The sequence below is a fragment of the Salmo salar genome, chromosome 14 (genome assembly GCF_965601325.2).
Source record: "Salmo salar chromosome 14, fSalSal1, whole genome shotgun sequence".
NCBI lineage: Eukaryota > Metazoa > Chordata > Actinopteri > Salmoniformes > Salmonidae > Salmo > Salmo salar.
This window is the reverse complement of record NC_138304.1, coordinates 8,230,978-8,256,691: the sequence shown is the minus strand read 5'-3', so window position 1 is coordinate 8,256,691 and position 25,714 is coordinate 8,230,978. Positions and strand designations below refer to the sequence as shown.

The window sequence follows — 25,714 nt, the reverse complement described above, 5'->3', positions numbered from 1 at the left end:
AATTGTAGTTATCTTAGCAAGCTGAATTGTTTACCAGTTGCTAAGCAGTTGCTAGGGACTCTTTTGGAAGAAGCTAGCTAGCTAACGAAGAACAACAAAGAATATCTAGTTAACAGAAGAAAAGAAAGAGAAAATCAGGACAGAAGAAAAAGGATATCAAAGTGAAACAGTTCTCTAAAGACACAGGAGACAATAATACAAGAAACAACACTTCTGTAGCTTGTCAACTATGTGTCTGTCTATCCCTGTTCTCTCCTCTCTGCACAGGCCATACAAACGCTTCACACCGCGTGGCCGTTGCCACTCTAACCTGGTGGTCCCAGCACGCACGACCCACGTGGAGTTCCAGGTCTCCGGCAGCCTCTGGAACTGCCGGTCTGCAGCCAACAAGGCTGAGTTCATCTCAGCCTATGCTACCCTCCAGTCCCTAGACTTCCTGGCGCTGACGGAAACATGGATTACCACAGATAACACTGCTACTCCTACTGCTCTCTCTTCGTCTGCCCACGTGTTCTCGCATACCCCTAGAGCATCGAGCCAGCGGGGTGGTGGCACTGGAATCCTCATCTCTCCCAAGTGGACATTCTCTCTTTCTCCCCTGACCCATCTGTCTATCTCCTCATTTGAATTCCATGCTGTCACAGTTACCAGCCCTTTCAAGCTTAACATCCTTATCATTTATCTCCAGGTTCCCTTGGAGAGTTCATCAATGAGCTTGACGCCTTGATAAGTTCCTTTCCTGAGGATGGCTCACCTCTCACAGTTCTGGGTGACTTTAACCTCCCGACGTCTACCTTTGACTCATTCCTCTCTGCCTCCTTCTTTCCACTCCTCTCCTCTTTTGACCTCACCCTCTCACCTTCCCCCCCTACTCACAAGGCAGGCAATACGCTTGACCTCATCTTTACTAGATGCTGTTCTTCCACTAATCTCATTGCAACTCCCCTCCAAATCTCCGACCACTACCTTGTATCCTTTTCCCTCTTGCTCTCATCCAACACTTCTCACTCTGCCCCTACTCGGATGGTATTGCGCCGTCCCAACCTTCGCTCTCTCTCTCCCGCTACTCTCTCCTCTTCCATCCTATCATCTCTTCCCTCTGCTCAAACCTTCTCCAACCTATCTCCTGATTCTGCCTCCTCAACCCTCCTCTCCTCCCTTTCTGCATCCTTTGATTTTCTCTGTCCCCTATCCTCCAGGCCGGCTCGGTCCTCCCCTCCTGCTCCGTGGCTCGACGACTCACTACGAGCTCACAGAACAAGGCTCCGGGCAGCCGAGCGGAAATGGAGGAAAACTCGCCTCCCTGCGGACCTGGCATCCTTTCACTCACTCCTCTCTACATTCTCCTCTTCTGTCTCTGCTGCTAAAGCCACTTTCTACCACTCTAAATTCCAAGCATCTGCCTCTAACCCTAGGAAGCTCTTTGCTACCTTCTCCTCCCTCCTGAATCCTCCTCCCCCCCCCCCCCCCCCTCCTCCCTCTCTGCGGATGACTTCGTCAACCATTTTGAAAAGAAGGTTGACGATATCCGATCCTCGTTTGCTAAGTCAAACGACACCGCTGGTCCTGCTCACACTGCCCTACCCTGTGCTTTGACCTCTTTCTCCCCTCTCTCTCCAGATGAAATCTTGCGTCTTGTGACGGCCGGCCGCCCAACAACCTGCCCACTTGACCCTATCCCCTCCTCTCTTCTCCAGACCATTTCCGGAGACCTTCTCCCCTTCCTCACCTCGCTCATCAACTCATCCTTGACCGCTGGCTACGTCCCTTCCGTCTTCAAGAGAGCGAGAGTTGCACCCCTTCTGAAAAAACCTACACTCGATCCCTCCGATGTCAACAACTACAGACCAGTATCCCTTCTTTCTTTTCTCTCCAAAACTCTTGAACGTGCCGTCCTTGGCCAGCTCTCCTGCTATCTCTCTCAGAATGACCTTCTTGATCCTAATCAGTCAGGTTTCAAGACTGGGCATTCAACTGAGACTGCTCTTCTCTGTGTCACGGAGGCTCTCCGCACTGCTAAAGCTAACTCTCTCTCCTCTGCTCTCATCCTTCTAGACCTATCTGCTGCCTTTGATACTGTGAACCATCAGATCCTCCTCTCCACCCTCTCCGAGTTGGGCATCTCCGGCGCGGCCCACGCTTGGATTGCGTCCTACCTGACAGGTCGCTCCTACCAGGTGGCGTGGCGAGAATCTGTCTCCGCACCATGCGCTCTCACCACTGGTGTCCCCCAGGGCTCTGTTCTAGGCCCTCTCCTATTCTCGCTATACACCAAGTCACTTGGCTCTGTCATATCCTCACATGGTCTCTCCTATCATTGCTATGCAGACGACACACAATTAATCTTCTCCTTTCCCCCTTCTGATAACCAGGCGGCGAATCGCATCTCTGCATGTCTGTCAGACATATCAGTGTGGATGACGGATCACCAGCTCAAGCTGAACCTCGGCAAGACGGAGCTGCTCTTCCTCCCGGGGAAGGACTGCCCCTTCCATGATCTCGCCATCACGGTTGACAACTCCCTTGTGTCCTCCTCCCAGAGTGCTAAGAACCTTGGCGTGATCCTGGACAACACCCTGTCGTTCTCCACTAACATCAAGGCGGTGACCCGATCCTGTAGGTTCATGCTCTACAACATTCGCAGAGTACGACCCTGCCTCACACAGGAAGCGGCGCAGGTCCTAATCCAGGCACTTGTCATCTCCCGTCTGGATTACTGCAACTCGCTGTTGGCTGGGCTCCCTGCCTGTGCCATTAAACCCCTACAACTCATCCAGAACGCCGCAGCCCGTCTGGTGTTCAACCTTCCCAAGTTCTCTCACGTCACCCCGCTCCTCCGCTCTCTCCACTGGCTTCCAGTTGAAGCTCGCATCCGCTACAAGACCATGGTGATTGCCTACGGAGCTGTGAAGGGAACGGCACCTCCATACCTTCAGGCTCTGATCAGGCCCTACACCCAAACAAGGGCACTGCGTTCATCCACCTCTGGCCTGCTGGCCCCCCTACCTCTGAGGAAGCACAGTTCCCGCTCAGCCCAGTCAAAACTGTTCGCTGCTCTGGCACCCCAATGGTGGAACAAGCTCCCTCACGACGCCAGGACAGCGGAGTCAATCACCACCTTCCGGAGACACCTGAAACCCCACCTCTTTAAGGAATACCTAGGATAGGATAAAGTAATCCTTCTAACCCCCCCCCCCCCCCTTAAAAGATTTAGATGCACTATTGTAAAGTGGTTGTTCCACTGGATATCATAAGGTGAATGCACCATTTTGTAAGTCGCTCTGGATAAGAGCGTCTGCTAAATGACTTAAATGTAAATGTAAATGTAAAGCCTAAAGAGCATTCCAGAGAACATGAGCTAATGGTTCTGTTCTATACCGTACCAGGGAGAGACGGTTCCAGTTTGGAGTAGGAGGGCCAGACAGTGGTCTATACAATGAAAACTGTTGACACAGCAGTAACTGTCTGCTAGTTTTATAGATATCTTTCATACAAATCTTAACCTTGTGACCATTCTATGTAACTGTTGTTAGTCATATAGGTTGAGAGGGGTGTATCTTGGCTATAAAAGATCTTTGTACTTTTGTGTTGGTTCATTAGAAATGGCGCATCATTGAAAGTCAGTGCTATTGCAAAGCTCTTATTATTAAAGATGTAGTTTAAGTATAACTCTGACTGGTGTGTGAAGTTTGTCTCTCTCCTCATTTGGTAAATACAGAAATTAACCACCACATACCGCATGGCAAGCGCATGGCAAGCGGTACTGATGCAAGTCTGGAATCAACAGGACTCTGTAGAGCTTCTACTGTACCCCCAAGACATAAGACTGCTAAATAGTTAGTTTAATAGTTAACCAATAGCTACCGGGACTATCTGCATTGACTCTTTTGGCACTAACTCATCACATACGCTGATTATATCTATCTTGTTGCCTAGAAATTTTATCCCTACCTATATGTACATATCTAGCTCAATTACCTCGTACCCCTGCAGATCGTAACAATCGTTACTCATTGTGCATTTAGCTATTCCTCGTGTTATTATTTTTCTATTATTTCTCTTTTTTTCTCTGCATTGTTGGGAAGGGGGCCGCAAGTAAGCATTTCACTGTTCGTCTACACCAGTTTTTTTCAAGCATATGACATAACATTTTACTTGATTCAATTTATTTCTACAAATCTTTCCTCTCCATCCTTTCCTCTTCTAGCTTTTTATTTGCGAGAAACAAAATAATTTCTCTGGGGAATCTTCTGACGCCGATGCCTCCTCTAGCCCATAATGATTGGGACGACAGATATTAATAATTTTGCCTGGGAACAGCAACCATACTGTGCAGACACATCACAAAGACAAATGGAGGACACACACTTTTCATTAGTAAGCAAAAGTTCAGCAGCCCAGAGAGTGGCAGTGCGTGTGTATGAGGCCCTCTATCTTGGAAATGACAACCTCCGATATTTATAACAAGCAACTCCGTAGCTACATAACTGACATATTTATTGCATAATAAAGTTACATTTTCCTTTTTATCGACTGCGAGTCATTTTAAATCATCATCAGGAATCCCACTGTATCATAAAACACAAATGGGACATTTTCATATAAGTCGTATAAAGGAAGATCACTTCATGTACTCTGAAACACAAGTGGTATAGTTTTATAATAAGGAAAACTAATTTATAATGGAAAAACTAGGATCAATATAATCAAGGTCTGGGTCCTTGTAGAGAGCAAAGCCATCTGTCAAGAGGTTGAGTCAATCAACCTATTTGATTCAGATTGATCACTCACAAACCAAGGCCATTAAAGGGTGGATACGCGCACAAACACAAGACTCACAGAAGGTGGACTTTACTATACACACATTTCATGCACATAGACTGAAATTAAACCGTAAACATCGATTTGGCCATTTGTTCCTTCGGTGTAAACAAACAATGCACATGTCATAGGGGACTTGAGTAAGATGCCCCAAAGCTAGCTAAGTGCATTTCATTTGAGGCTTTATCAAAAATATGTAGTTACAGATTCTCTTTCAGCTAAATTAAGAGCATACAGAGCTGTCAGGCTACCCTTTAGCTCATTATTGCTAATTAGTCCTAGGTGAGTAATTAGCTGCACATTCTTCTAAGTGTTGTGTAAGATGCTCTTCTGACTTCAAAATAAGAGCGTGATAATTGGCACTTTCCTCGCTGTATATTAAATGCTACCCAATCAACGGTCATCAAGATGTTCCAAGAGAAAGAATCAGACGTAATGAGAGCAAGGTAAAAAAAAAAGTGAATTCTTTAATAAAAAATACATTTATACATTTGAGATCGGCAGCATTAACTTGCATTTGCCCTCTTGCACAATTCCGAACACCCAGGGGGAAAATCTACTGTACAACCATGTGAAAATAAAACACTTTCTGGGAAAGTACATTGGTACAGGTACGTCGGATTGAACTAACAAACCAACAAAAAGGTAATACAACCATAAAACATTAAAAAAAAAACATGAACAGGAGAACATTGATTTGGGTAATAATACCACAAGGTTGCTTCAGTCCTTCTACAACTACAGCAGCTTGGTATAAATTATATCAACGGTGTAAGACATGGGGACAGGGTCGCCTTATGGTGACATCAGAAGATGGCGCCACTAAACACTTGGAACTACAACATGGATTTTGATGTATATCAAGGAGTTCACAGCAATGGAAGCATTCTCTTTTTGTCACGGCTGGATGGCCTTGACTGTTTGGAAGAGGATAATTATTATTGCGTACAGAAAAAGTTCAACAATGGCTGTGTTCCAAACCAAAAACTTGTACCCTTTACCGCAGCCCTTTGAGGATGGGCTTGCATAAATCTTTAAGGGAGGGTAGGTAAGACAGATTACCTCACTCTATTAACCTGTTGGGGCTAGGGGGCAGTATTTTCACGGCTGGATAAAAAAACGTACCCGATTTCATCTGGTTACTAATCCTACCCAGTAACTAGAATATGCATATACTTATTATATATGGATAGAAAACACCCTAAAGTTTCTAAAACTGTTTGAATGGTGTCTGTGAGTATAACAGAACTCATTTGGCAGGCAAAACCCTGAGACATTTTCTGACAGGAAGTGGATACCTGATGTGTTGAATTACCTTTAAGCCTATGCCATTGAAACACACTGGGGTTGATTAATGTTTTGGCACTTCCTATTGCTTCCACTAGATGTCACCAGCCTTTACAAAGTGTTTTGAGTCTTTTACTGTGAGATCTGCCCGAACAAGAGCCATGGAACGGTGATGGCCGATTAGACTCTGGCGCGCGAGTTCATGTTGGGTACCCTCGTTCCAATACGTTATAAAAGAGAATGCATTCGTCCACCTTGAATATTATTCATGTTCTGGTTAAAAAAGGCACTAATGATTTATGCTATACAACGTTTGACATGTTTGAACGAACGTAAATATATTTTTTCCCCTCGTTCATGACGAGAAGTCCGGCTGGCTTAGATCATGTGCTAACAACACGGAGCTTTTTGGATATAAATGATGAGCTTTTTTGAACAAAACTACATTCGTTATGGACCTGGGATTCCTGGAAGTGACATCTGATGAAGAGAATCAAAGGTAATGGATTATTTACATAGTATTTTCGATTTTAGATCTCTCCAACATGGCCGTTTGTCTGTATAGCAAAGCATATTTTTCTGGGCGCAGTGCTCAGATTATTGCAAAGTGTGATTTCCCAGTAAGGTTATTTTTAAATCTGGCAAGTTGATTGCGTTCAAGAGATGTAAATCTATAATTCTTTAAATGACAATATAATATTTTACCAATGTTTTCTAATTTTAATTATTTAATTTGTGGTGCTGACTTGACTGCCGGTTATTGGAGGGAAACGATTTCCTCAACATCAATGCCATAGTAAAACGCTGTTTTTGGATATAAATATGAACTTGATAGAACTAAAAATGCATGCATTGTCTAACATAATGTCCTAGGAGTGTCATCTGATGGAGATTGTAAAAGGTTAGTGCATCATTTTAGCTGGTTTTATGGTTTGGTGATGCCCGTCTTTGAATTGACAAAACATTACACACAGCTATTGTCAATGTACTCTCCTAACATAATCTAACTTTATGCTTTCGCCGTAAAACCTTTTTGAAATCGGACAACGTGGTTAGATTAAGGAGATGTTTATCTTTCAAAGGGTGTAAGATAGTTGTATGTTTGAAAAATTTGAATTTTGACATTTATTTGGTTTCAAATTTGCCGCTCTTGAAATGCACCTGCTGTTGATAGGGTGCACCACGGGTGGCACGCTAGCGTCCCACATAGCCCCAAGAAGTTAAACCCTGCAATAGGCTATGTGGCGTACTGTCAAATTGATTTAACACATCCAGACCTTATCTGCGAGGGCAAACGACTGAAAGAACAGGGCAAGGAGACAAAGTTTGAGTTTTGGAACATGAGCAAAGAGTTTATGAGACAGTACACTGTGTTCACAGACAGACAATGGAGAATGTCTAGACAGTCTGTTTCACACACAGAGACAGGCACAAACCCAGTCAAACGTCCAAATTGGTACAGTGACTACAGAAAGACTGGGGAAAGACCAGCCTGCAAGCCCGCTACACTGGACGGAGTGGTCTACTAGGAGTCTACTGGTTTAACCGTGTTGGTCTGTGCTGGAATTCTAACTGATTTGAGATCAGTTACAGGCCTTCTCAGGTAAGACTTATTTACATATTGGAATCAACTATAAAATATCTTAATGTTCAAAAACATAATTTGAATCATAACACACGGAAAACCAGCAGGTTGCGTGCAACCATTCCAGAATCTCTGCTCCACTGGTCTATGATAAATATAGAGGATAGCACAGTATAGAAAATACATCGAAGACAGACACTCTAAACATTTTACAATACAGTTTGCTCTAGGTTTTGAGAGGTCTGCATACTTTATTGGCCGAGTCTAATCCAGTATTGTGACATTTTGGATCTTGCATGTGCTGGATGTGAGTAACCAACGAGGGCCAGTACTGACATTTCTTCCCCTCAAAATTCTCTGCAACCTATGGGTGCTGACTAAAGGTTTTAGCTCCTAATAGTTGAGGTAAAGACTAGTTACTAGGGGTATTGTCTCTGCTCGGGGGAATCTTTGTCCTGGAGCACTGGCAACGTTCTTAATTAATTATTTAAGTATCAATGTGCTTTGAAAATAATTAAGTCAGTGGGCCATTTTCAACAGTAGTTTTGTGTGGGAAAAGTGCTTAGAGTAGATAGAGGGAGCACAAAAAAAGAGTCAGGTGTTAAATAGTTCTGTACACCAGTAGGGAATGATTAAATGGACATTTGGAGTGGATCAAATTAATAGCACTTAGAGCCACAAGTGAACTCAATTCAGGGGGAGCACATTCTAACATAAACTGATAACTGATCAAATGATAACTGATCAAATGAAAATAAAACATCTCAAGAGAGTTGAACGTTTTCAATATGTCCCCCTTTTCAAACGACCGGTTCAAAAGCAAAAATATATGAAAGAACAGAAGACTAAAAACAAAAACCACCAACTTTCAGCGCATATTCGCTGCAAATATATAAACTCAAAACATCTGAACTCTTCTTATATATAATATACTGTATGTGTGCATAAAAAAGTAATTCCTCTCCTTAATACAAATCAAATAGAACTCTGTAGAACAGAACATAAAAGAAGGAGTCGACTTAAACGTGGACCAGCTGCATATTGTTTAGTTCTCTTTAATATTCGTTCTCTCCTTCCAGGTGGGCTTTTTGAACTTTGACCTCTGCTGAACCCCATTAGAGCACCTTGGGAGGCCTGGGAAGGCGGGCATAGCAGCAGAAAGATGCTGACAACCCGAAAACAAAGTCCCTATCCAAACCGAGGAGCCTAACACAGCACACATACAGTAGGGGTGTAGGGGAGTGATTTGGCAGAGGAGAGGTCTACTCTTTTTCTATGGTACTGCAGTTTCTGTTGATTTTCAAAGGGATGCAACACGACCCTGATTCATATAAGTTAGTAATAACACAAAGGGGTAATCTAAGTTGGTCAAATGTGTATTGTGGCAGTGATAACTGAATTGGGTAGACCAGCACCGAAATAGAGGAGATTTTTCCTTCACTGCAGAGCTATATATAGGTAAGGGACCAGCAGACAACATGGTCCCTTCAAGAGTATGGTTCCACTCCCTGCGTTCTAAGCAGACTTCCGCTCCTATTCGGTGTTAGTGCGGGTTAGCCTCCAGGTCCTCAGTGTGGGCAAGACTGCATATTGGATGCATCTGGAAAATCGGGAGCAGACTCCGCCCCTTCAAAGACCACTGATGTATGAAAAGAGTTCTGAACGGACTCAGCCGTTGCTCCTTGTGACATCGGTCACCGCCTGCAATCGGAGGAGAGGTTTATTTTGATGTTTCGAAAACAAATCAAAGTAAATTCACAATTCCATCTAGTTTATTTGGTGCTAGATTAACGTGAGTCAATACAGTTGAAGTTGTGGATAGACAGAGTATATCAGAGGTTATAGGGCTGGACCAAGCAGCAACACACAACTAATTGATTCTTGATTAGTAGAATCAGTGTCTTGCACCAAACTGAATAAAACTGACTGAAATGGGGACTACCTTGACGTGTCCAATAAGAAAAGTTCATTTACATTTTTAATTTAAAAACATTTTGTAACAGTGAGTGTGCCCTACTGAACATGTCCCAGTTGTATGCCTGCTTGTCTGGAGCAAAAACCTACACCAGCAGGGTTAGGTTCTCCTAAATTCCATGGGGTCCCTATTTTACCTTTGCCGGACGGAGCCGTAGGAGTCCAGGAGCTGAGTGCTGGCCACCTCCAGGTTCCAGTCATACATCTCCAGCACCTTGAGACACTCCGTCCTGGTCTTCAGGCCAAGACAGAACAGCTGCTCAACCTGAGAGCAACAGGATCCGTTACAACTCACCATCAGAACTTATGTATCCGTCATCAGATATTTCAATCCCATTTTTAAGCTAGTGCTGTTCTATTTGCACAACGTCCTAAAGAAAAATGAAGTCACACAATCTACATAAACTGCCTGTTTATAAATCTTTGAGAGTTTATATTGCATGTGAATATTTTTTCATAAGTTTTACTATTCCGTTAGTCAGCAACTCTCCAACTGTGGGTCAACTCAACTTTTACACACAACTTCCTAAGGCTCAGATCTAATTATTTACTCTTGACTTGTAGAAGGTTTACTAGGGCTGTGGTGATCACTGGTATAATAGACCCTTTATACACTATTGTGCACACTCAAACTGTGCTGTAATCAGATTTTTTGCATCCGCATGATCCTTTCCAGTACGGTTTCAGCAATGAATAAGGTGGATGTGTAACCAGGCCAACAAAGTACAGCTCAATAGTGTGGCAAGGTAATAGCGTACTACCGCCAAGGGCCCCTACCTTGAGGTAGTGCACAGCTTTCTGCACGTTCCAGTTGTGGTTCTGGAGGGCTGTCTGACACTCCTCTATAGTCACGCCATGGACCGCCTCCTGCACCTGTGGATGCCACACAAACAACAAATTAGGTCAATGTTGCTGCTACACTGACCAATCAGCTCGGCAGTCCTCTGCTGTCAATCAAAACAACATAAACAAAAACTTTCCAAAAGAGTAATTAAATTATGCTTTTTTTGAGTGTCTGTCATTCTTTAGGTGTGAGTGTGTGGCTACATTACGTTTCTCTACCCTTATCCCGAAGTGTGCACTAATACACTCCCCCTAATGGATTTAAAAGGAATAGACTGGTGTGAGGAATATGGTGGAAAGTGTCTGCAGCCATCCTTGCACCAATCCAATGCTGTTAAATGCATGAGGGAGTGAATGAGTGCACACTTTTGGAGAAGGGTAGAGAATCAAATTGCGTGTGAGTAAATTCTATAATGACAGAGTGAGTGAGTGCTTTAATTAGGGATGCACGGAATCTGACAATATTAGCTAAAAATCACAACATCAGTATCGGCCCGATGTCTAGTTTAACGCTGATGTGCAAAACCGATGTCAAAGCTGACGTGCATACCTATATAACATAGGTACATAATGTAATGACGCCACATAAAAGTTTGAGCGACACGTGCAACACAACATTCCTTACCTAGCCCACAATGTCTGCTGTGTGGATCAAGCAGTCATTTAAAAGAGTAAGAACATTTCAGCGATTCAACTCGAAGGCGAAATCCATTAACGCCAAGATAATGGAATTCATTGCCCTTGACAATCAACCATTCTGTCGTGGGTGATGTGATGTTGGCTTTCATGACTGGTCGAGCATCGGTACACACTAATGTTACCAAGTGCGCTATTTTTCAGATGTTGCCCTACCGGAGTTACACAGTAATAGTGTCACTGCTATTAGCTTCATGACATACTATGAAACAGAGTTTGGGTCTTTGCGTGTCAAAAAAGATACAAGTCAAATAACACTATTTTACAATAACACTATTTGACACATTAAATAAGCTTTGAATTTGACACGTCAAATAACAGTTATATTATAAAATGTTGTGTGTTCTGAACTTGCACGTGCAAGCCAAGTGCCACCACTACTATCAGTAGCACTGCCAAAGCTGTACAAAAAAAGTCTGCAAACAAGCAATCACCGGCCACGAACGACGTGTTTGCAATACGGCGTTGGTAATAAAGCATTAGTTGTTCGACCGCAACTTTGGGGTAGCTAGCTAGCTTTAGCACCTAGCTAGCACCAATACAACCAGCCTGAAAACAATGACTAGTGAAAATAACTGCAGTTTCTAATGTTCTTAGCAATGATTTAGGACTCCTTGTGAGTAAGTATTAGCTAGGTAGCCACTTGTTGTTCGCCTACTGGAATTGAACTTCAGTTCATGAAAATAAATAGCTAGCCAGCTACTTAACCCTGTTGCCCAAAGCTAACGTTATAAGCAGCCAGCTAGCTTCATCTGGCTAGTGACGCTCGACCAGACCGCGTTATGTGTTGTGAAGCTAGCCACAATACGGATTAGGCACAAGTGGAATTTGCGGTTTGCCTTCAAAATAAAAGTACCTCTTTGAAAGTGATGCAGAATGTTACAGTAGGTAGAATCATGCCATATTTACACTATATAATGTTAAACACGGTTGGAATGTGAAGCAATGAAATGGGGTATCAGTCTACTCGCTGACACCCACAGAACACAACTGTGAAGAGTTCACGCAAATATTAGCGTTGTAGCGTTTATCGCGGGACTGTGACTGGGAAATCACCTCCCCAGTCAGCCTATTGTGTGTATTGACATTCATATTGCACTGTGCAGCTTTACCTAAGGATTGGGGATCAATGAAATGGGGTATCAGTCTACTCAATAACCACGATATTTTTTTCCCAACGTCCTCCTCAGAGTTATCATACTCCAAAACATCCACGCAGTATTGTTTTTCCTCGGGAATAGTGTTCAATACACAAAGGTTGACAATAAATGTGGCTCAATTCACAGTTGTTTCAGAGTCCCTTATTGCAGCTACGAAGCTAATGTTCTCTGGGTGTCACGGAGTAGACTGATACCCCAATCCATAGGTAAGGTTGTACCGTGAAATAAGTATGCACCTAATGCAATTCTAAAGTATAACACATCCAGTGTCATTTCAACAGATTTGTCAAATTAATAAATTGTCTTGTTGATTTTATATACAAAAATTCTAACCTCTATCTATTATTTTAGATGATGACACCTAGCTATATATTTAGCTAGCTAAATATAGCTACTGGAACAGATTATTTCGTTTTGCTGTTTTTGTGGAAGAACATTGTTGGCATCCATGAACTAGCTAGCTTTTTTTTATGACCAGCACTGTAGGTGCACGAGACAACTTTACCAGCATCATAGCATACGTATCGATGAATCGTTGTGACATTTCAAATACGAGTGATAGTGTAATCAATGTGTAATAACTATATACATTTTTTTATGAAAGCTTAAATTATTATGTTATTAACAAAATAACTTTTTGGTTTGTGTGTGTGTAACCACCTTTATTTAACTAGGCAAGTCAGTTAAAACAAATTCTTATTTACAATGACGGCCTACCCCGGCCGACGACGCTGGGCGCCGCCCTTTGGGACTTCCTATCACGGCCGGATGTGATACAGCCTGGATTCGAACCAGGGACTGTAGTGAGATGTACTGAGATGCAGTGCCTTAACACACATACACATGGACGCAGTGGTCTAACTATTTAACTGTACTAGAATGCTTAAAATGCCGCCATTTTTTAAATATCGGCTATCATATATCGGTATCATTTTTTGGGGGGCAAGGAAAATATTGGATATCGGTATTGGCCAAAAATGTCATAGCGGTGCATCACTAGCTTTAATGAGTGAGAGTGAGTGACTGACAGACTGCTTTAATCCAGACTCCCTATTGATCCTTTTCCAATACTTTTTGCACAGTATATCCATCACCCAAGTGGTCTGTGCACAAATTACATATTTGGTTGTTATACATCAATTGCAATTTGGTTACAGTTTGTAATATTGAATTTCAGTTTAGTGAGGAAGTAATCAATCCACCAGTAAGGAGTAGATGCAAGCAAGCAAACAAAACAGTAAGGACACAAACAGTGCCTAAACAGGAGTGTTATGTAAAGACTGGTCAAGAATTGCCTTCTGTTGCCCCCTCCTGTTCAATGATGGCACATGCAACAACAAAACAACGGCTGAGTCTGAAATGGCACTCTATTTCCTATAATATACAGTATTCATACGCCTTGACTTATTCCACATTTTGTTGTGTTACAACCTAAATTCAAAATTGCTTAAATAGATTTTCTCACCCATTTACACACAATACAAAGTGAAAACACGTTTTTAGAAATGTTTGCAAATTTAAGTATTCACATTCAATACTTAGTAGAACCAAAACCTGGATTGTGCAACATTTGCCTATTATTCCTTTCAAAATTCTTCAAGATCTGTCAAATTGGTTGTTGATCATTGACACACATTTTCAGGTCTTGCCATAGATTTTCAAGTAGATTTATGTCAAAACTGTAACTCGGCCACTGTAACTCTTGGTAAGAAACTCGTGTAGATTTGGCCTTGTGTTTTAGGTTATTGGCCTACTGAAAGATGAATAATCTCCCAGTGTCTGGTGAATCAGGTTTTCCTCTAGGATTTTGCTTGTGCTTATACAGTGGGTCCTCATTTAAAAGTTGCGTCATACAGCAGCACAGCTTGCGGGATGCTGCGGATTGTTATGGCATGTTGGCGTGCATGAAGTCATAGTATTTTACGATCAGCCATTGTTGCCATTAATGCTAGTTCGACCACCAGAGGGGATCTTGGAGGGCGTCTTCATGAAGCGTGTTGGTGCTTGCTTACTTTTCCAAATAATCCAACAGAGGTCCATGCAGGTCAGATGCTTTGATTGCTATACCCTATCCGAAAGAGCATATGCCAAGGTTTTTAATGAACCTAGTTTTGCCAAACACAAAATGTTTTACAGATGGTCTCTCTTTCAAAATATAATGTTTTCATAGAATAACCACAGCTACATGCCTACTGATTACAATCAGCAAATACAGATTTGGGGAAAATATCCTTTCTATTGTATTCTGTTATATTCCATCATTTTGTAAAGGGCTGGGGAATATAAGCATGTGATGTCTGCTAAATTAACAAGTTAATTTCATTGACATTGCACAGCCATAGCCTCAGCTACTATAGCACAGATAAATACATGCTATTCTGTTATTTTTAAATAAATTGTCTTAGTACCATTTTTTTATGACCTCCTTTTACAAAAAAAAAGATTTCTTTGTGATTGTGTATATTAAATAGATTTATTAGACTGGCGGCTATTGGTTGGCTACTCATCGAGTCCCGTCTATTCTACTGTTAATATCCATATTGCGCAGTAGACCTTCATGGCGCTTGGAGGATGAAATGCTCAGGAAGTTTTAGTCTTTTATCATATTTATCTTTATGTAGGCCTACAGCTAGAGTGGAAAATATAAATATTTAGGAAATGTCAGGGACAGGTGGGTTCAAGGTTTTTATTAAAATGAAGTTATTGAAATGACATGGAGCTGTAGGCCTAATGACATGGAGCTGTTTACTGTAGCCATTTTAACGTAACTTACTTATTGGCATAAAGGCCTACTTCAATATACAGTATATCAATCAAATCATTAATTTGTGCATGTTGTCGCACAGCACACAAGTCATCCATGTCTTTAAATACAGTCAAGCATTTTAGTTATAAAATAAAATAAGGGAGCCTTGAATAAACCGCAAAGTCGGGTAAGGCGAATGAATTCACAAATGCATTTGACTGTTTGTATATTGGCTGTACGAGACTTTAAAACCTTTTTTGTTAGAATATGGGATCGATTATACATTTGTTTGCAAATTGTTATTGTATTGTTGTGCTAATTATACTGTTAGACATTTTGCTTAATTAAATTGATTAATATTATGGTGTTTCTATTCCAAGAAAAACAAAAATGCATTTTACAGTAGCCTATGTAGGCCTCATGGTTTCCGTTAGGAAAATAGGGCGCTGTACAACGAGACCGGTTGGGAGTAGGCCTACGCTACTAAGCGACTGAAGAGCAAAATAATCCTAACATTTCCACAGCCTAATTGTAGGCTAACCAATATCCAAATGGGGATGTAGTGAAAATAAAAATCAGATTGATTTATCAAGACCAGTCCCCATGCTTGTCTCAAAGCAGCACCAACCGCATAGTAATTCGTTATGGATCCATCCAGATGAGGTTAGAAAACAGTGCATGTGATGGACTATGCAAAGAGATGGGTGAAGTGACATGCCTCAGAAACAACCATTAGCCAAGTTTAGGAACTTTAAATGTATCAGAGTCTATTGTCCTGCTCATAGCCCATCAAGGGTGGATGGCTTCATTTGTATTCCAATTTATTGGAAAGGTCCACAGCGTTGTTGCGTACTTACAGTACAGTGCACTTTCAGTCCGCCTGACTCTCTACCAATGCCACCAGATGCTTCTTTCTATTGTTGTTATCTAGTCTGAAACATTTCACAAGTAAATGTAATAAATAAAACGCATCCATTAAATAGCTCAGGTCTTGAAAATGTGAAACCTTTTTTTGAGTTTTATCTGTGCTTAGGAGTCGAGGCTTTATGGCCTTGCCATCACTGAGCTGACATCACTTGCTTATATTCAGTCAACACATATTTTAAGAATATAATGGAAAATAACAGAACATTTTTGTTTCTCTTAGAATAAAAACCTTAGTGTAACAACAGTTTTAGTAAGTAATTGGCTACAGCCTAGTTACAGCATCTTTGGACAAAGTAAAAAACCAAAACATTTTGGGAGTGTGGGCACGGAACAGAGGAAGAGCAATTCTTACACTATTTTTCTAAATTCAATCACCCTCTTCTTCATCCTCATCATTCAAATTCAATTGTAATACATTTTGTCACTCCAGCTCACAACTCACATTTGCATGTGCTCCAGAGGGATAACTTGAATAACATGATATAGGTTAATTAAATAATCAAAAGGAAAAATGTGATTATTTATTAGCCTAGTGGATATAAGTATTTTAGGCATATCATGTGAGTTAGGCCTCATTTCAAATCATTGTCAAAAGCGCAAGAGATACTGTTGCATGACAAACAGGTGCTGTTAGAATACAATATTATTTTTCTGCCCATTTGGAACAGTGTAAACAACACTAAATAACTTAAATAATACCAGAGAGTCTGTTCTAATGAGAGAAAAAAAAGTAAGGCCTTTAATACAGAATAGCAACAAATAAAAACAGACGGACTTGTGAAATTGCTTTATCCAACATTTTGCGGTTGCATGAGGCTTGGTGATCACAGAATCACTAGGATATTAAAAACAAACACTCAAATAGGCAACAGATGCAGGAACAGAAACATAGGGCTGAGTGACTCACTCATTCCTGGATTTTGTTCAAAATCAGTTATATTATAATGTAGGGTTAAAGACACATTCTTTCTGATTGTCTTTAGCATATACAGTCTCTTCTTGCTACTGCTCATTTCGTTTGAATTATGTGGATTATAATACATTTATATATTTGTCCGGATGCTTTTTTGTTAGGGCAAATCAGGTCTGTGATTCTGAGTTAGACATATAAAACTTTAGATGACTTAAACCTTGAATACATTGCACCTTTTCCCTTTTTGGCCATTTTGACTGACCGCAGCATCTATCGGTAGTCTGAACTGTGGCACAAATTGGGGGATTTTTCACCCCTAGCCGAGCTATTAGACTATTAGCCTAATTTCGTCTGTCAAACAGGTAGGACTACCTTTTATTTATTAACTAGAAGGAAATATGCTCCAACACAAAGCCAACTTGTTGTTAGTAAAGTTTAATTAAAATGAAGACGGTTGAAATGAATTATGCCTACCTGAATTTGCCTACTTTCAGTATATATGAGCTGTCCATTTCCGATAGATTGTGCTGCGGCTGCTGCTTCAAGTTACTCAAATCTGGCTTATTGTGAGGTCAATAACTCTGATAAATATACTGCTCAAAAAAATAAAGGGAACACTTAAACAACACATCCTAGATCTGAATGAAAGAAATAATCTTATTAAATACTTTTTTCTTTACATAGTTGAATGTGCTGACAACAAAATCACACAAAAATAATCAATGGAAATCCAATTTATCAACCCATGGAGGTCTGGATTTGGAGTCACACTCAAAATTAAAGTGGAAAACCACACTACAGGCTGATCCAACTTTGATGTAATGTCCTTAAAACAAGTCAAAATGAGGCTCAGTAGTGTGTGTGGCCTCCACGTGCCTGTATGACCTCCCTACAACGCCTGGGCATGCTCCAGATGAGGTGGCGGATGGTCTCCTGAGGGATCTGAAAAAACCTACACTCGATCCCTCCGATGTCAACAACTACAGACCAGTATCCCTTCTTTCTTTTCTCTCCAAAACTCTTGAACGTGCCGTCCTTGGCCAGCTCTCCTGCTATCTCTCTCAGAATTACCTTCTTGATCCTAATCAGTCAGGTTTCAAGACTGGGCATTCAACTGAGACTGCTCTTCTCTGTGTCACGGAGGCTCTCCGCACTGCTAAAGCTAACTCTCTCTCCTCTGCTCTCATCCTTCTAGACCTATGTGCTGCCTTTGATACTGTGAACCATCAGATCCTCCTCTCCACCCTCTCCGAGTTGGGCATCTCCGGCGCGGCCCACGCTTGGATTGCGTCCTACCTGACAGGTCGCTCCTACCAGGTGGCGTGGCGAGAATCTGTCTCCGCACCACGCGCTCTCACCACTGGGGTCCCCCAGGGCTCTGTTCTAGGCCCTGTCCTATTCTCGCTATACACCAAGTCACTTGGCTCTGTCATATCCTCACATGGTCTCTCCTATCATTGCTATGCAGACGACACACAATTAATCTTCTCCTTTCCCCCTTCTGATAACCAGGCGGCGAATCGCATCTCTGCATGTCTGTCAGACATATCAGTGTGGATGACGGATCACCACCTCAAGCTGAACCTCGGCAAGACGGAGCTGCTCTTCCTCCCGGGGAAGGACTGCCCGTTCCATGATCTCGCCATCACGGTTGACAACTCCCTTGTGTCCTCCTCCCAGAGTGCTAAGAACCTTGGCGTGATCCTGGACAACACCCTGTCGTTCTCCACTAACATCAAGGCGGTGACCCGATCCTGTAGGTTCATGCTCTACAACATTCGCAGAGTACGACCCTGCCTCACACAGGAAGCGGCGCAGGTCCTAATCCAGGCACTTGTCATCTCCCGTCTGGATTACTGCAACTCGCTGTTGGCTGGGCTCCCTGCCTGTGCCATTAAACCCCTACAACTCATCCAGAACGCCGCAGCCCGTCTGGTGTTCAACCTTCCCAAGTTCTCTCACGTCACCCCGCTCCTCCACTCTCTCCACTGGCTTCCAGTTGAAGCTCGCATCCGCTACAAGACCATGGTGATTGCCTACGGAGCTGTGAAGGGAACGGCACCTCCATACCTTCAGGCTCTGATCAGGCCCTACACCCAAACAAGGGCACTGCGTTCATCCACCTCTGGCCTGCTGGCCCCCCTACCTCTGAGGAAGCACAGTTCCCGCTCAGCCCAGTCAAAACTGTTTGCTGCTCTGGCACCCCAATGGTGGAACAAGCTCCCTCACGACGCCAGGACAGCGGAGTCAATCACCACCTTCCGGAGACACCTGAAACCCCACCTCTTTAAGGAATACCTAGGATAGGATAAAGTAATCCTTCTAACCCCCCCCCCCCCCCTTAAAAGATTTAGATGCACTATTGTAAAGTGGTTGTTCCACTGGATATCATAAGGTGAATGCACCAATTTGTACAGTGTCTTGCGAAAGTATTCGGCCCCCTTGAACTTTTCGACCTTTTGCCACATTTCAGGCTTCAAACATTAAGATATAAAACTGTAATTTTTTGTGAAGAATCAACAACAAGTGGGAAACAATCATGAAGTGGAACGAAATTTATTGGATATTTCAAACTTTTTTAACAAATAAAAAACTGAAAAATTGGGCGTGCAAAATTATTCAGCCCCCTTAAGTTAATACTTTGTAGCGCCACCTTTTGCTGCGATTACAGCTGTAAGTCTCTTGGGGTATGTTTCTATCAGTTTTGCACATCGAGAGACTGACATTTTTGCCCATTCCTCCTTGCAAAACAGCTCGAGCTCAGTGAGGTTGGATGGAGAGCGTTTGTGAACAGCAGTTTTCAGTTCTTTCCACAGATTCTTGATTGGATTCAGGTCTGGACTTTGACTTGGCCATTCTAACACCTGGATATGTTTATTTGTGAACCATTCCATTGTAGATTTTGCTTTATGTTTTGGATCATTGTCTTGTTGGAAGACAAATCTCCATCCCAGTCTCAGGTCTTTTGCAGACTCCATCAGGTTTTCTTCCAGAATGGTCCTGTATTTGGCTCCATCCATCTTCCCATCAATTTTAACCATCTTCCCTGCCCCTGCTGAAGAAAAGCAGGCCCAAACCATGATGCTGCCACCACCATGTTTGACAGTGGGGATGGTGTGTTCAGGGTGATGAGCTGTGTTGCTTTTACGCCAAACATAACGTTTTGCATTGTTGCCAAAAAGTTCGATTTTGGTTTCATCTGACCAGAGCACCTTCTTCCACATGTTTGGTGTGTCTCCCAGGTGGCTAGTGGCAAACTTTAAATGACACTTTTTATGGTTATCTTTAAGAAATGGCTTTCTTCTTGCCACTCTTCCATAAAGGCCAGATTTGTGCAGTATACGACTGATTGTTGTCCTATGGACAGAGTCTCCCACCTCAGTTGTAGATCTCTGCAGTTCATCCAGAGTGATCATGCGCCTCTTGGCTGCATCTCTGATCAGTCTTCTCCTTGTATGAGCTGAAGGTTTAGAGGGACGGCCGGGTCTTCGTAGATTTGCAGTGGTCTGATACTCCTTCCATTTAAATATTATCGCTTGCACAGTGCTCCTTGGGATGTTTAAAGCTTGGGAAATCTTTTTGTATCCAAATCCGGCTTTAAACTTCTCCACAACAGTATCTCGGACCTGCCTGGTGTGTTCCTTGTTCTTCATGATGCTCTCTGCGCTTTAAACGGACCTCTGAGACTATCACAGAGCAGGTGCATTTATACGGAGACTTGATTACACACAGGTGGATTCTATTTATCATCATTAGTCATTTAGGTCAACATTTGATCATTCAGAGATCCTCACTGAACTTCTGGAGAGAGTTTGCTGCACTGAAAGTAAAGGGGCTGAATAATTTTGCACGGCCAATTTTTCCGTTTTGTATTTGTTAAAAAAGTTTTAAATATCCAATAAATTTCGTTCCACTTCATAATTGTGTCCCACTTGTTGTTGATTCTTCACAAAAAAATACAGTTTTATATCTTTATGTTTGAAGCCTGAAATGTGGCAAAAGGTCGAAAAGTTCAAGGGGGCCGAATACTTTCGCAAGGCACTGTAAGTCGCTCTGGATAAGAGCGTCTGCTAAATGACTTAAATGTAAATGTAAATGTAATGGATCTCCTCCCAGACCTGGACTAAAGCATCCGCCAACTCCTGGACAGTCTGTGGTGCAACGTGGAGTTGGTGGATGGAGCGAGACATGATGTCCCAGATGTGCTCAATTGGATTCAGGTCTGGGGAACGGGCGGGCCAGTCCATAGCATCAATGCCTTCCTCTTGCAGGAACTGTTGACACACTCCAGGCACATGAGGTCTAGCATTGTCTTGCATTAGGAGGAACCCAGGGCCAACCGCACCAGCATATGGTCTCACAAGGGGTCTGAGGATCTCATCTCGGTACCTAATGGCGGTCAGGCTACCTCTGGCGAGCACATGGAGGGCTGTGCGGCCCCCCAAAGAAATGCCACCCCACACCATGACTGACCCACCGCCAAATCAGTCATGCTGGAGGATGTTGCAGGCAGCAGAACGTTCTCCACGGCGTCTCCAGACTCTGTCACATGTGCTCAGTGTGAACCTGCTTTCATCTGTGAAGAGCACAGGGTGCCAGTGGCGAATTTGCCAATTTTGGTGTTCTCTGGCAAATGCCAAACGTCCTGCACGGTGTTGGGCTGTAAGCACAACCCCCACCTGTGGACGTCGGGCCCTCATACCACTCTCATGGAGTCTGTTTCTGACCGTTTGAGCAGACACATTTGTGGCCTGCTGGAGGTCATTTTGCAGGGCTCTGGCAGTGCTCCTCCTGCTCCTCCTTGCACAAAGGCGGAGGTAGCGGTCCTGCTGCTGGGTTGTTGCCCTCCTACGGCCTCCTCCACGTCTCCTGATGTACTGGCCTGTCTCCTGGTAGCGCCTCCATGCTCTGGACACTACGCTGACAGACACAGCAAACCTTCTTGCCACAGCTCGCATTGATGTGCCATCCTGGATGAGCTGCACTACCTGAGCCACTTGTGTGGGTTGTAGACTCCGTCTCATGCTACCACTAGAGTGAAAGCACCGCCAGCATTCAAAAGTGACCAAAACATCAGCCAGGAAGCATAGGAACTGAGAAGTGGTCTGTAGTCCCCACCTGCAGAACCACTCCTTTATTGGGGGTGTCTTGCTAATTACCTATAATTTCCACCTGTTGTCTATTCCATTTGCACAACAGCATGTGAAATTTATTGTCAGTCAGTGTTGCTTCCTAAGTGGACAGTTTGATTTCACAGAAGTGTGATTGACTTGGAGTTACATTGTGTTATTTAAGTGTTCCCTTTATTTTTTTGAGCAGTGTACATAAATGGGCAAGAAACATATTGTCTTTAATAAATGAAATTATAGTAGTAGGCAGCTATCAAAGTTGACCACCGGTCCACCTTCTCATCTTCGCACACTCCTTCTCAAATTGAACAGAACATAGGCTAGTCCATGAGCAAGATGGTGCATTTGTTGGACTAGGCCTAATAAAAAAAAATATTAAATCAGAAGAAACGTTTGACTCTCCTCCTGACCTGACAACATAGCCATACACAGCACAGCCATTGGTTAAGCAGCACACAAAAAAAGTATTTGATGAGCAAGAACAGAGAAGGCCGGGGGCTAAGGGCTGGTGTGTAATGCAACCTAGTTTTATTTACACCTTCCAAGGAGCTATCTTAGAAATATAACTTTGCGCTATGCTTCTCCGAGCATGTACTTCATAGCCTATGGATCATTTGATTGAGACCACACTAAACAATTGATATTACGCGCCCAGTGGAGAATCAGAGATGAGGGGCTGCATCGGGCACACATCGACATATAGTCTAATAAGCAACTAATACTAACACGGACAAATATTGACATTTTATCAATTCAATTACATGACCCTCCCCTGGTCTAGATTTAAATACTAAACCTTCCCCTTGACTGAAATTGAAAAAGCAGGACCCTCCCCCATTTTCCTCCAGGTAGCCATTCTGTAAATTCCTATCCATCCCTTAGTATTGTGGAGTAACTACAATGTTGTTCATCCTCAGTTCTCCTATCACAGCCATTAAACTATGTAACTGTTTTAAAGTCACCATTGGCCTCATGGTGAAATCCCAAGTAGTTTCCTTCCTCTCCGGCAACTGAGTAAGGAAGGACGCCTGTATCTTTGTATTGACTTGGTGTATTGATACACCATCCAAAGTGTAATTTATATATCTTCACCATGCTCAAAGGGATAATCAAATGTCTTTTTTTTCTCTTCTCCATCTACCAATAGGAGTCCTTCTTTGCAAGGCATTGGAAAACCTCCCTGGAATCTGTGTTTGAAATTCACTGCTCGACTGAGGGACCTTATGGGGTACAGAGATTCCAGGGAGGTACATTACATGACCAAAAGTATGTGGACACCTGCTCGTCGAATATCTCATTCCAAATTCACAGGCATTAATATGGCGGAGTTGGTCCCCCTTTTGCTGCTATAACAGCCTCCACTCTTCTGGGAAGGCTTTCCACCAGATGTTGGAACATTGGTGCGGGGCCTTGCTTCCATTCAGCCACAAGAACATTAGTGAGGTCGGGCACTGATGTTGGGCGATTAGGCCTGGCTCACAGTCAGCGTTCCAAATCATCCCATAAGTGTTCAAATGGGGTTGAGGTCAGGGTTCTGTGCAGGCCAGTCAAGTTCTTCCACACAGATCTCGACAAACCATTTCTGTATTGTCCTTGCTTTGTGCACGGGGGCATTGTAATGCTGAAACAAGAAAGGGCCTTCCCCAGACTGTTGCCACAATGGTGGAAGCATAGAATCGTCTAGAATGTCATTGTATGCTGTAGCGTTAAGATTTTCCTTCACTGGAACTAAGGGGCCTAGCCCGAACCATGAAAAACAGCCCCAGACCATTATTCCTCCTCCACCAAACTTTACATATGGGCACTATGCATTCAGGCAGGTAGCCAAACCCAGATTTGTCCCTCGGACTGCCAGATGGTGAAACATGATTCATCACTTCAGAGAACACGTTTCCACTGCTCCAGAGTCCAATGGCGGCGAGCTTTACATAACTCCAGCCGAAGCTTGGCATTGCGCATGGTGATCTTAGGCTTGTGTGAAGCTGGTTGGTCATGGAAACCCATTTCATGACGCTCCCTACGAACAGTGCTTCTGCTGATGTTGCTTCCAGAGGCAGTTTGGAACTTGGTAGTGAGTGTTTCAACCGAGCACAGAATTATTTTTAGGCGCTAATCGCTTCAGCATTTAGCGGCCCCGTTTTGTGAGCTTGAGTCCATGCAGCTAATTTTTACTCCTAAACTTATTTAGGCTTGCCATGACAAAGGGGTCGGATACTTATTGACTCAAGACATTTCAGCTTTTCATTTTTAATACATTTGTAAAAAAAAATGTGTTGTTTTAAATAGAATTACACTTTGAAATTATGGTGTATTGTGTGTAGGCCAGTTACCAAAAAAATACATTTTAAATTCAGGCTGTAACACAATGTGGAAAAAGTCAATGGCGTAACACAATGTGGAAAAAGTCAATGGCATGTGAATTCTTTCTGAAGGCACGTTCTGAAGGCAGATTGGGGCTGTGTCCAAAATGACACCTTCTTCCCTATATAATGGCCTACTTTTGACTAGAGCCTATGGGAACTATATAGGGAATGTGGTGCCATTTCAGACGCAGCCATACTTTCATCAATTGATCAAGAGCACAACAATATTATGTTCAATTTAGGTGTTTTTTGCAACTTAACCCACATACTTGCCTTTAGGAGTGTTATGTCTAGAGCTCATGTTAAGACTGTGCCAATGACATGGGTTGGGGGCAAAGATGTACTGTATTAGTGCCGCTCGCAATTGTACACTGTACACCTGATTTATGGCTAGCCTCAGGTAGATAACCTCTTGGTATGGTAAGTCAATAAATGTCCCCTCTCTCTCTCTCTCTCTCTCTGACTCGCTTGCTGTATCTCTCTCTCGTTCCTTTCCACCCCTTCTCTTGCTCTCATCCACTCTCTCCATCTCCCACTTTCTCTCTCTCTTTCCATCCTCCTCTCTTACTCTCTCTCATTCTCTTTCTTTCTAGTCTGTACCTAGGAAACCCAATTTAAAAGTATTGAGGACATAGTAGCTGAGAAATGCTATTCTTACATTGTGTTCTGTATTTTTAATTTATTTTACATTGTATTGATCTCTGTTTTGTTTCAGATTGTATTTGATTGTTGTCTTATTGTGATCAGGGCACCCTTGTGGATTAAACCCTGGTCTCAATGGATATTCCCTGAATAATAAAAAAATACAAATATTTTTCAGAACGTCATTCCATGTAATCTTTTAAATCAGCTTTGATGGATACTTGATTGGTTGAGAGTGTTGATTTAGATCGATTGGTTAGAAAGTTTTGTGCATTGTTGCAAAAAGTTAAGGCATGTGTGTGTGTCTGCGGACCACATCTCAGTATTGTAATACACTGCCCTGCTGTGGTTTATTTACATCATAAAAGTCCAAAGTCCCTACAGCCAAGCCTTTGATTTGGCATCACAGAACAAAATTACAAACGCAGCCCAAACAAATACTGCAAAAAAATACATTGTTGGCTGTATCCTCGATTTCTTATTTATTTCTACTTTTTTGTTTCCCTTTTCTTGTGTTCTTCATTACGCAGTCTAGTTTTTGTAATATAACAGTAGTGGTTTCCTCCCCCCTTTGATTTTGTGTATTAGGCCATGTTCTTTCCTGTGTTCGTTTGTTATTGAAAATCAA

At 42.6% G+C, this 25,714-nt stretch overlaps 1 protein-coding gene across 5 annotated transcripts in view; it reads right to left on the bottom strand.

Moving 5' to 3' along the window:
* Window positions 1-5,268: 5,268 nt before the first annotated feature.
* Window positions 5,269-25,714, bottom strand: part of LOC106568689 (activated CDC42 kinase 1) — a 183,282-nt gene continuing 162,836 nt past the window's right edge. For 4 of the 5 annotated variants that reach the window (XM_014139250.3, XM_014139248.3, XM_014139247.3 and 1 more), the window contains 3 exons: window positions 10,445-10,540; window positions 9,805-9,932; window positions 5,269-9,394 (listed from right to left, as the gene is read on the bottom strand). In XM_014139250.3, the coding sequence (XP_013994725.1) occupies window positions 9,388-9,394; window positions 9,805-9,932; window positions 10,445-10,540 (231 nt within the window). In that variant the 3' untranslated portion in view covers window positions 5,269-9,387. Of the gene's footprint in view, window positions 9,395-9,800; window positions 9,933-10,444; window positions 10,541-25,714 lie in introns of those variants that run through there. The other variant, XM_045693832.2, reaches the window with a different exon arrangement.